This window comes from Mesoplodon densirostris, chromosome 4 (assembly GCF_025265405.1).
Source record: "Mesoplodon densirostris isolate mMesDen1 chromosome 4, mMesDen1 primary haplotype, whole genome shotgun sequence".
Taxonomy (NCBI): Eukaryota; Metazoa; Chordata; class Mammalia; order Artiodactyla; family Ziphiidae; genus Mesoplodon; species Mesoplodon densirostris.
The window spans coordinates 123,231,149-123,243,672 of record NC_082664.1 but is presented as its reverse complement, the minus strand read 5'-3'; the positions used below and the strand labels follow the sequence as shown (position 1 = coordinate 123,243,672).

At 34.5% G+C, this 12,524-nt stretch overlaps 1 protein-coding gene across 2 annotated transcripts in view; it reads right to left on the bottom strand.

Annotated features, from left to right (window-relative positions):
• The window catches only part of UACA (uveal autoantigen with coiled-coil domains and ankyrin repeats), an 80,414-nt gene that overhangs the window by 31,544 nt on the left and 36,346 nt on the right, over positions 1-12,524 (bottom strand). For both annotated transcript variants that reach the window (XM_060097081.1, XM_060097082.1), the window contains exons 2-5: positions 10,454-10,587; positions 6,102-6,190; positions 2,951-3,015; positions 2,101-2,158 (exon numbers count right to left, since the gene is read on the bottom strand). In XM_060097081.1, the coding sequence (XP_059953064.1) occupies positions 2,101-2,158; positions 2,951-3,015; positions 6,102-6,190; positions 10,454-10,587 (346 nt within the window). The remainder of the gene's footprint in view (positions 1-2,100; positions 2,159-2,950; positions 3,016-6,101; positions 6,191-10,453; positions 10,588-12,524) is intronic.

Genomic DNA, 12,524 nt, shown 5'->3' with positions numbered 1-12,524 from the left:
GTTTTTTTTGGTAAGAATACTAAGTACTCTATCCTCTTAATATATTTTAAAGTACACAATACCATATTATTAATTATGTGCAATATATTATATTACATTATACAATCAATATATACAATTTTTGTATAATAATTATACCTCAATTAAGCAGTAAAAAAAATAAAAACAACGAGGAAAAGTTGAAGATTGAGTAAATGATATTAAAAACATTTTCAAAGGCATTAGGTGTAATAATGGTATTACACTTAGGTTACAAAATAAAATCATTATCTTTCAGAGATAAAAACTGAATTGTTTATGGATAAAATTATATGATGTCTTGGATTTGATTTAAAATATGCCAAGTAGAGGAGAATAATGGGTGGTGGTATAAATGAATCAAGATTAGCCATATGATGACAACTGTCTAAGCTGGATGAAGGGTATAAGGTATTTTAATATGATAGTCTAACTTTATGTTTGAAATTTTCCATAATAAAACATTTTTAATAATTTTTAAAACATGATTATTAATAAGGTTGGATGGATTAAAAAACAACTACTAGAAGGTGGTAGGAGAATAGAAATATCATGTGACACATATTTATACTTCACTAAGCAGCAAAATCATTTTAAAATTTCCATCAAATACAATAAATTAATGCTACAGAAATGAATTATATTTTCTTATGATTTTAAGTTTAATTTATAAATTTGTTTTGATGATTCCATAACTACACAAGCTTGGTAAGTATATCACATACAAATCTAGGTCTATGTTTTTATTTATTTTTAAATTATTTAATTATTTTTATTTACTTAAGTAGTAATACAAAATTATCATAAAAATATAAAATATAAAATAAAACTATAGAAACTCACAGGAGTCATTGTGAGGCTTAAATGATAATGTATGTAAAAATGTTCTGCAAGGCTTCCCTGGTGGCGCAGTGGTTGAGAGTCCACCTGCTGATGCAGGGGACACGGGTTTGTGCCCCGGTCCGGGAAGATCCCATATCCGCGGCTAAGCCCGTGAGCCATGGCCGCTGAGCCTGTGCGTCTGAAGACTGTGCTCCGCAATGGGAGAGGCCACAACAGTGAGAGGGCCGCGTACCGCACACACACACACACACACAAAAAAAGTTCTGCAAATAATAGTACTCTATACCAAAATTTAAAAAAATGCATTGTGTGAGAGATTAAACTATCATAAAAATACATAAAATATTTTTAAAAAGGAAGAAAATCAAAAGTATAAAAGTTTGAAGGAAAATTGAAGTATAATACATTTTTAACAGAGACTACTCTAATCCTCTAATCTACCAAGGATATTCCATATACATGAAAGGAAACAGTAGGGTTTTTTTTGTTTTGTTTTGTTTTTCCTTTGAACGCCTAGTTAACTAGGAATTTCAGTCTTAGAGGAGTCTGCCCAGGGGTCAGACTATCTTACATTCCAAAAATCCTTAAATATTTAACTTTTTTCTAATCACTTTCTTTAAGACACCTAAAGAATAATGCAGATAAATTTTGATATACAGTATGGTTAATAAAATCTTTGAAATTACTAATATAAATCTCTTTTAAAATACAGCAAATTACAATGATATGTAATTCAGCACTGACACCTCTAAATCAAAACAAGCACCATCACCATTAATTAAGAAGTTACTACATGCCAGGCACTATTCATGATTCAGTTATAACCACTACTGCAGTAGTATTAGTAACTTCATTTTGCAGATGAGGAAAATGAGGTTCAGACATGTTAATGAGGTAAATACAGTTTTTAAGAAAGAGAAAAGTCTTCCTCATTCCCATTTCTCCTACCAGTTCCCAAGCAAACACATGGTACTTACAGCTCCTTGAGAGCAGGATTATGGTTTATTCATCTTTGGACTTTCAGTATCTAGCAACCTGGCCTGTAAATATTGGCTGAATGATTCTTTTTAAGCCGTACAATCCAATAAATTTCAAATCTGAATAAATAAAAAATTCATAACATTCTGTTTCTCCATGAATTATACAAATATATTCATGTTAAAACTTTGAAATTAATTTAAATGCCCAGCCATTTTAACAAAGATTTGTTTATGTCCAAGTGAAACCTTTGCTTATTACCTGCATCGTGAAGTGCGGTTCTTCCCTGCAGGTCTACACGTTCAGTGGGGCAACTGTACTGTTAAAACACAGAAATTTAGTAATCTAAGAAAGTTTTATTTTCAAGATAAATATCAAGACTCAAATGAACAGCTGTTATTTAATCTTAAAAATATTGCATTTATCAAAAACTCTAAAGAGTACTAGACATGCCATAAATATTTTGACATGCGACAAATATAATAACATTATACTGTAAATTTAACAGTATTCCAGTAAACAGGAAAACATATGGTACATTACAATAGCATGAAATATAGAAACTGTTATTGCTTGGGTTTTTTTCCAGCAAGAATTAAAACTTGAACAATTGAATCAGTAAAAACAAATGAGTTCTGCTGTGAAACTTAGTGGCAAACATGTTTAAGGAAATGTGTGACTAGACCTTTCAACTGAAAACGTAATTTAGCCCACTAGTTCACAGAATTTTGTGGTTGCCTGATTATAAGCTTAACTAATGATGTTATTATATAGTCTGAGTTATTGATGTTTATACAGAAATATATAGATCCTATGCTGTATCACTTCATCTCAAGTCATATACCAGATGACAGAAAATTCCTATCTCCAGCTAATGTCAACAGGAAGGTCAAGTCTTTGTTGTTTATTTTTAATACACTGAGTTATGCAATTCACTTCCCTCAGAGTTTTTGCTCTTTATTGTTCACATTCTTTCACAAATGATGGAAAAAATATTATGTAAGCTAATAGTCAAAGCTAGCCTACTATTTTCTTTGATCTCAAGTTCCAAAAACACATCTGTTATTTGCAGTCAAAATAATAAAGTCAAAGTATTAACCACTTTTACTACCTGTAGAAGTTTTTGTAGACACAGTGCATGTCCATACTTTGCAGCCAGATGAAGAGCATTCCTCCCTAGAAAAGAAATAATTTTAAATATATGATAAGGGTTATTTTCTTCACATGTGAATTCTCCTTAGAAATGTGCTTCAGTTTTCCAAAATCAGTTGACAGACTACTTCATTTGTAGGCATGCTTTAAGTTTCTAAGATGTCTCACCCAGTTTCATATTTTAATTAGAGATAATGTACACACCAAAACAATGAAGGTGGGAAGAAAAAATAAACACACAAACTCATTACAGAGCAAGAATTTTGTCTTATTCACCACTGTATCTCCAATACCTGGAGCAGTTCCTGAAACAGAGTAAGTAATTAAATATTGCCATAGGAGAGAAGGAGAGAAAGAGAAAGAGAAAAAAAAAAGGAATGGGGATAGGAGGGAGAGAAAGATAACTAGATTTCACATAACATTTCTCAATAGGCAGTGTGGATACTAAAATGGAGAAAGGTTAAGAGATGTGAGTCAAAGAAAGGGTATTCTCTAACTAATTTTTATGCTTCAACTAAAATTCAAAGTTTACAAAGAGATTCTGTCTTTAAAAATCAGAAAATTTGTTCAAATATGTGATTAAAATGTACAAATTTAAAAGAAATGATGAGGGGAGCAGGGAAGAGGTCACCAGATAATCTGGAAGGTTAACTCTGAATACTGAAAAAGGTAATTTGCAGAGAACATTCTACCTCCAAACACTATTTCTCCTAATTGTACTTCTTTACACAAATATCCTTCTTGGATGGTGAAAACTACAAGGGTTTCACCAGACTATTCCATCTTCCAATCTTTAATGCTCTTAATTTCCCTCTAACTTCACAAACTTCTCCAAACATAATTGTACTTCACAAGTAGACCTTTCTGCTAGAAAGGTAATGTGTGCTCTGTTCATCCTGGCTGAAGGAATAAATTGACTTTCAACTCTCATTCACTTTTATATGCATGTAGATAGGTGAATAAGTTTTGCTGGGTCTGATCATTTCTGTGTAGCTAACAGGTTCTAGAGCAAAAGGCAGTGAGTCCAGACCTTTAACAGATAACATATTCAACCACTCCTAAACATCCTCTACAATTAAGTCAGATGTAACAATTTCAAATTTCAATTTGCTACTGGTCATGGACAAACTTTCTAGAAACATTTCACATCCTGAAAAGTGACTAGAATAACTGGCACTTACATGAGAAGTAAGAGAGAGAATGGAGTGGATAGTGAGGATAGACACAGTGGCAACTGTCCCTGGTGTTTACCAAAACGCCACAGAAACTTGGTCACATTAAAATGTCAGGTCAGGGCTAAGGGAATACCAAATCCAGCCACTTGAGATAGTACAGCAAAAAATCATGGAAATATGACATCTAAAGCATATCACCCTGAATTACACCAAAGGCGCGTACCTGGCAAGACCTGGGTCACAAATACCTCAAAACCACACTAACTTGAAATCTGGTTATTTTCAATCTACTTTTATATTGCTAGCAAATAAAGGAGTTAAGATAAAATACATAAAGATTGTTTAATCAAATTTTTATCAAATATCCACATCTGGATTATAACAGACAATATAACAGCAAATGAGACAAGGTCCTTGTTCTCAGGAAAGGACAACTCCTCTAAAGACAAACATAATTAAACCCATCAATAAAAACATGACTAAACAACAGCAAAAACAAAAGATAAAATGGGTAAAGCAAGGTATGCCGGAATGCAGTATATGAAAAGACGTCATCTGCTGAGCTTGGGAAAGCATTTGAGCTTCATCTGCACTGAAGGAGGGAGGGCAAAAGTCACTTAGATTGGCCATTAGGCCGAAATGTCCAGAGCAGAAAGAACACAGACAAAAACAAGAAAGACACGTGTTTGAATTGGAATCAGCACAATAAATAAAGTCTTATGAATTCTGAAATGGTATGGTTAATCCAAAATTTCTAAAAATAAATATTCTTCTGCATCAGTGGAAAACATATATATAAGTAATAACAGTTTTCTGTTCATTCAAAGGTGGCAAATAAATTGAGTTTAGTCTTCAATTAAGGTAACTTTAGGTAAAGATTTTCCTCACTAACTCATTTGTGATCTCTCCCTCTCTCCCTCTCCCCCCTTGTCTTCCATTTCCAAACACAATGCTGGTTAACAGTAATGTATTTATTTTTCCATACATGGAGTCATAGGATAAAACATTAAAGTTGTTAAGGACATTCTCTGCTCTAGGTCAGCTCCCGTATTTAACTGAATAATAAAGTAGAAGTGCAGAGAAATAAGGTGCCACAGGTCTCAGAGAACTGAGAATGATTGTCCGGATGAACAGAAAACTAAAACACTGAAGAAAAGCAATAGCTATACTCAAATACTTAAAATGTATCTTGTGATGTGCAGACAAACTTATGCTGTAATATTTTTAAAGATAGACATAGCATGACTAAGTTTAAGCAGAAGGCCTGATAAGAGACAGACAAACTATTAGAAATAATTTTTATAAATATAGCTAGCTAAACACAGACCAGGTCTCCTCATGAGGCATAATGGTTAAAAACACAAACTCTGACTGCGACTCATCCACTGAAAGACCCTGGGCAAGTCACTTAACAGCGCAGTGCCTTGCAGCCTCATTGGCTTGATGTGAGGATAAAATGAGTTAGTACATGTAAAGCGCTTAGCAGAGTAGCTAAATCTATGTTAAATAAGTGTCACCTCTTCTTGTTATGATCACTACTGGTGATGTTGTTATTATGAGACAGTTAGTTCCTTAACACAAGAAATGTCCAACCAAAAACCAAATGACCTCAGGACAGCGAGAATTCATATACTGAATAATATATGAGTATAAACTAAATGGCCCCTAAAGGTTCTTCAAAGTCTGATATTTTAGAATCCTGTAGCACTACCAAGACCAGCCCTAGACCTCAGGTCTCCAGCTGCTCATCCGTTCGGTCATCCTTTCTGCTACATCCCCAGTACTTGCCCTCTCCCCCAGAGCAATACCTCAGCTAATTAGAAACAGAAAGTTAAGGACTTCTCTTTGTAAATCACATTTAGGTCTGATTTAGAGCATTGGCAGTGGACGATGCTTGTCTTCTCTGTTTGTAACTGACTATGGAGGCAAACGTACCTGCGGTGTCACTGGTTGTAATATCAACTCCATGTATGAGGATGGCATTCAAACACTCAAGATTCCCCTTTGAGGCTACAACATGAAAGCTAAACAAAAAGAAAATACTTGTTATGCCATGGAAACTACTCAAGGTCAACTTAAATGTTACATAAATGTCACCTTATATTCAATACTCACACATACACACACACACGTGTGAACATGCATTTTAAAGGCTACATTGGAACACCTATATATTTAATACAAGAAAAAAGAAACCTATCTCATATTACTGAAAAACTCATTTTAATCCAAATTTACATTATTACCTCTATAGTTTATCATTTCAATAACAAAGGCACTGGTGTTTGGACCTTAATAAATGCACTGAAAAGTTTCTATCAGATTATTTTGCTTAGTTTCAAATATACTGAAACCACCAAAACAAATGAAGTTACCACGGAATGCTAAGGCCAAAGACAGATCAAAACACTTATCCATCTCTTTAGAATTATCATATTAAACCTGGCATAGAAAAGTCTTCAAAACAAGCTAAGCTACACTTGAAAGCCACAAAAGATCTGGCATCATCTTCTTCCTGAAGTACTACCACATTATTCTTCCTTTTACTCAGAGACCTGTATGACTGGTTCAAATTTCACACAAACAGACAGAGTTGAACACGAAATAACTTTAAGCCATCAAGTACTCAAGGTACATGATAAAATATCCCATTGTTTCTTTGATCATCTAATACTTTCTTAATCAATAAACATTTACAGAAATATTTTGTGTGCATTAAGAACTGACACTGTAAGTAAATACTGTAGGACTTGTTGGCAAAGGACATTGAACTCAGGTCCTAAACGAGTACCGTGCCCATGGTGAAGATGCCAGGAGGTAAAGGCTCAGCAAGGTGCCTGGATACAGACACACTTGGCACCACACTCCCTGTCGGGGTCTTCCCTAACCATACCATTTGAAATGTTTACATTTCCCCATCCGCTGCAACCTTAGTACTCCTAGCTCCCCCATCCTGGCCTTCATTATTCTAAATAGAATTACACATTTTCTAATACTATACATAAATTCAAGATTTATTTTCTTTATGGTCTATTAATCTTTTCCTACTCAACTAACTAGATGAAAGCGGGAATTCTTGTCTGTTCTGCTTCCTATTATATTCCCAGAACCAATGAAAGTACCAGACAGATGATGCACCCTCAAATATCTGAATAACTGAATGCTTAGAGACAAAATCTGGAGATAGCTAGCAAATTCATCTCCAGATATTACAACACTAGTTATGCCTCTATTAGTATTACAAGGGATATAAATGCAAACTAGAGACTGAGCACTACTAAGTAAAGTAAACCAGGTTTGTGTAAAGTTTGAATTAGAGAGAAAGAGATGTTTCTGATAAAAGGAATATAGTGTTCTTAAAAGTCAGATAAGTTCTCCTTAAATTGCTATAAGGCTGAGGGTATCAATCTCTTTGCAACACTGAAGTGGGGGATTATACTATGCAATGCACCATGAGAACCTTTTGAGGAATGGTAATTTCCGTCAAGCAAAGGTTTTTAGTCTTCCAACAATCTTGGGGATCTCATTTTTTGTCTGCTTGTTTTCATTTCTTAGCTCACAGAATCTGAAAGGCTTCTTTCTTCAAAATAACTCAACATTATACTGATGATGCACTTAAAAGGGCAGAAATCACAGCAAATCTACAATGCATTATTAATACTGTTGTGCTATAAATAGTAGATGTGCTTCAGAAAGAAGATATATCAATCATTAAATTGTATACAGAGTTGCAAAGGAAATTTGGAAAACTGCTTTATAGAAATACTCTTTTTCAATTAAAAAAAATCAACTTTAAGTTTTCGTTTTTAAACAAGACAAGTACTTTTACTTCTATAATAGGAGATCCAGGTAATATGGACAGTCCCCACCTCTGAGGACAACTAGAAGAGCTTCATAAAAGATAATACATCTGCTTGAAGGTATCAGTAGGCTAACAAGATAGTGAAAAATTACTAGGCCAGTATGCAGGGAAGGACAGAGGCCCAGAGAGGTGAGCTTGGTATTTGGGGCTACTTTTTGTCTAGGAGCATTTGCTGATTCCAGAGAAAACAGCTGGGAGGCTGAACAGTACTTTTGACAGCCTGAGGGGATGGGGAGACAGGAATTGGAATCCATGGCTCTCCAAGTGGCAGTGAAGCTTCTTGGTGAACCTGCCCCATTTTGCCTGGGCAAAGGGCTACACCCTAGGAAAGAGGCGAACAGGAAGAAAACAGATCCTTGCAGTGACTATGGCTAGGCCTCAAATATTTCATTTTTGAAATTGGATAGAGGTCAAGAAGGACATGTTACTTTTGTCTTAAATTTCAAAAATTAAAAACAAAAAAACTCATTCAAAATAACATTATTTTTATAATTACAGAAAATATATTTGTAATATGTCCTATACTTGACTAAACATAAAATGCTTTAATTAAGAAAGAATATAGTTTGTGTGTGAATAACAAAAGGAAAATATTTTATCCTATGAATCCCAGAAAGAATTCTACTTCCTACAGTGAAAACCTCAGAAACTAATACTACTCAAATATTTCACAAACTAAAGTTTACAGTTAATCAAATTACACCAGATTTTCATAATTCTGACCATTAATACAAATAATTTCCCTCAAAATTGAACCCTAGATCAAAAAAATCTGAACAAAAACTCAAGTAATCATTCATTTAAAACATTCAAAGCATGGACGGACAGAACTGAAGAAATTAGGTTTCACTGAAGATTTTCATCCCAAAGAAGATCCTTTTATCTTTTAACATCTTGGCATTTTGGGAAAAAAAAAAGAAAAACAGTCAGTTTTAGATATTAAATTTTCACTATTTATACTGTGAGCCCTATAAATGGTTTAAAAATTAGCAAAAATAGAAGCAGGACTCAAAAATAACCAGTTTCTGTAGCTATCAAATTGCCTACTTGATAAAACTGAAACAGTATAAAAAAATTGGAACTTCTCAAACTTTATTGCTCTTATGAACAACTTAAAGTCGCGCTTTGCTATTTTTCACTATACTTAAATATCTAAGCATTCTAAGGTAGTGACCTACATCAAACATTAACTATCCACTTCCTAATATTCATTTCTATATTTAGTATCTGGTTTCCAGTTATAATAGTCTAAAAAAAACCTTACACAAGTATAAGGCGGAGAGGAATTTTAGGAAACGAGACTTTTCACCTCTAACTTTGGAAGGTTTCCCAGATAAGGTTTTAACTGCTATATTTATAGAGGGTAGTAACAGAAGCTAGATCTACCCTTTAACCCAACTGCTCCCCATCCTCAACAGGAAGAGAAATGATAAAGACTGGGGAGGGGTGAGAGAAAAGATGCCTGGTTCATAAGCATGTAAAGTGCTCAGTAACACAAAAGAGAAAGGGTAGGATCACTACCTGTATCTCCCTAAGTCACACTAGTCATTCTGCCTCCCTACTGCCTTAAACATTCTCATTTAAATTAATTACCCAAATATAAAAATGGATTGGGGGGTAAGAGGAAAAGGCAGTGTAATTTACAGAACTCTTCCAAGACAGAAAACTTGGGTTTACATCACAGACCTGTGACATTTTTTTTTTTTTTTTTTTGGCTGCATTGGGTCTTCCTTGCTGCATGTGGGCTCTCTCTAGTTGTGGTGAGCAGGCTTCTCATTGCAGTGGCTTCTCTTGTTGTGGAGCATGGGCTCTAGGTGCGCAGGCTTCAGTAGTTATAGCACGCGGGCTCAGTAGTTGTGGCTCGCGGGCTCTAGAGCTCAGGCTCAGTAGTTGTGGCTCACGGGCTTAGTTGCTCCGCGGCATATGGGATCTTCCCGGACCAGGGCTTGAACCCGTGTCCCCTGCTTTGGCAGGTGGATTCTTAACCACTGCACCATGAGGGAAGCCCAGACCTGTGACTTTTAATGAGACTAGACCAAGTTATTTAACCTCTGTAAACTTTTTCCTACTTTTTTCAAAGGGCCACTGCGAGGATCAAATATGATAAGGAGTATGAAAAAGCTTATAAACAAAATTGCACCAAATAAAAATGCACCAAATAACCCAGGCTATGGTTTGCCACTGCATCCAAACAACTAGACCACTGGGTAGTATTTTAGTATTCTTTCTCTCACTTGAAAATCGTTCATATTGAGAACAATTATTAGTCAAAATTGTTTGAAAGTGATGTTGAAAGGTTTTATAGTGTGGGTTTTGATAAAGGTTTTTTTAAATTAAATGTTGATAACCATAATTCACAAATTTCATTTGTATCCCAAGGGTCTACCCAAATTCCCTTCAGGGAATTATCGTCAGTAATACTCACGCAGATCTGCCTTCCACATCTAGTTTGCCTGGATTGACCCCCTTTTTAGCAAGGATTGAGGACACTTTTTCTACATCTCCCCTTTCTGCTGCTTTCATCAATCGGTCATCATATTTGTTCCAATCTGCTGCTTGCTACAAAAAAGAAAAAAAGAATGTAAACATGGCATACTATATATATTAGTAAGACTTTCCAAAGAAGGGGAGAAAAAAAAGAGAAGGGAAAGCAGTAATGTATAATACATCACTCAGTTACCAGCTGCACCCCAAATTTCCTTGTCCCTGTTGTTCCAACATCACAAAAAGAACCTTTCCAAAACACCTGATGTACAAGAAATATTTTAATTATACTTTTGAGAAAAAGGATGTCTCTCCTGTTTTCTGCCCTGTTTTCTTTGCCTTCAGAGCAGAGAAAGGAGATGAGTAACTGTTGAACACCTACCCTGTTCCAGGCATGAATGACTTGAACAACCCTAGTAAACTAGAATTATCATCCCCAATTAACAGATGAGAAAAATCAAGGCTCCAGGGACATTAAATGACTCAAGCAGCCAAGCCCAATCAAGATTTCTCATGACTTCCAAAATCAGTGTGCTCTTTTTTTTCCTATTCTGTAACTCATGCTTTCAGATTTGGCTCTGATTATCTCCCAAGACCCTTAGATACAGTGGAATTCTGCACATCTTTTAAGAACCCCACCACCACTACTCGTTTAAAAGGCACTGTTCGAAATATAATTATGGAGACAAATTACACACACATACACTCAAGAGAAAAAGCAATCCATTGTGCTTATATATTAGGATAAAAAGAAACTTCTACATAGAATAAAATGAAAAATAAAAGACTCTAAGTATTAACTACTTAAAAATCCTAAAATTATAGGATCACAGATGACTTTCATTTTCTTCCTTCTTTACATTCAACATATATTGTTTTTGTTAAAAAAGATTTTTTATTTCAACGAAACTTAGTGCATGTGTATTTAAAAGGAAGCTCAAAGGCAATGTTTTAAAATAGGAGAATGTATCACATGATGTATATTTTAATTATATCAAGGTTATCTTTAGCTTTGATTGGAGAAAATATATTCAAGACATTCTGAAGCCAATAACTTCAACCTTTTCTTAGTAAGTAGAAATGTAGAACCCAGCACTAAAATATACATTATTTAAACAAGTAAGGTTTTAGCCTTTTAAAATTCTATACAGTAAACTTGTTGCTAAATTCTTTTCTAAGTCCAGCATCACTTCTAGAACAAAAAAAGATGTACATATTTTTCACTTAACTTACAAAGCAATTCCTATATCCACAAATACCATAACAAATTTCTGGGGGTGGGGGGTAATGAATCACTTAAATGAAGCATATCCTCTAAATGTTTGATCAGTATGATTATTTTATATCTACTATCCCCTCTAAACCAGAAAAAATAAAGCAACTGATTTTCTAGCTAAATAAGCAATGTATTCATTAAATACTTGAAGTGAAAAATATAAAAACTGAATATGAAAAAAGATAAATACATTAAAATTTTAACCCACCTCTGAAATCTGATTCAGGTACCTACACAGACTTCAGAATTGTTGGCTCTAGTCAAATTTGGAGATGAATTCACTTCTTTCTAACCTGAAAAGTTCAGACTACCAACTATGAGTAGTGGCTAAGCCCTACTCACTGGCTGAAAGTCTAAACTACATTTTAGGCATCCCCTTTCTTTAGCTTTAAAACAAAACAATCAGTTTCTGACTCTAAACTGGGGAGTGGTAGTAGACGTAGGCTTTGTGTTTTCAAATGCCTAAGGGATTAAGTCATGTTTAGCACACAAACACTTGCTCTAAATTGATCAGTTTATCCTTGCAGTTAGAACAACTCAACTTTATTTCCAGGTAAAGTCCTGGTGGAGAAAAGAGCTATTTAAAACACTAAAACAATTGTAAAATCCAAAAGTAAGGCTCTTTAAAAGATAATTAAATGAGATTAAGGTCTCATATTATCCTGTGATTCTCAATTCTACTCCACTAAGCATTGTTTTCCATTTTGGTCCACTGTCAGTTAACAGAAATACTGCT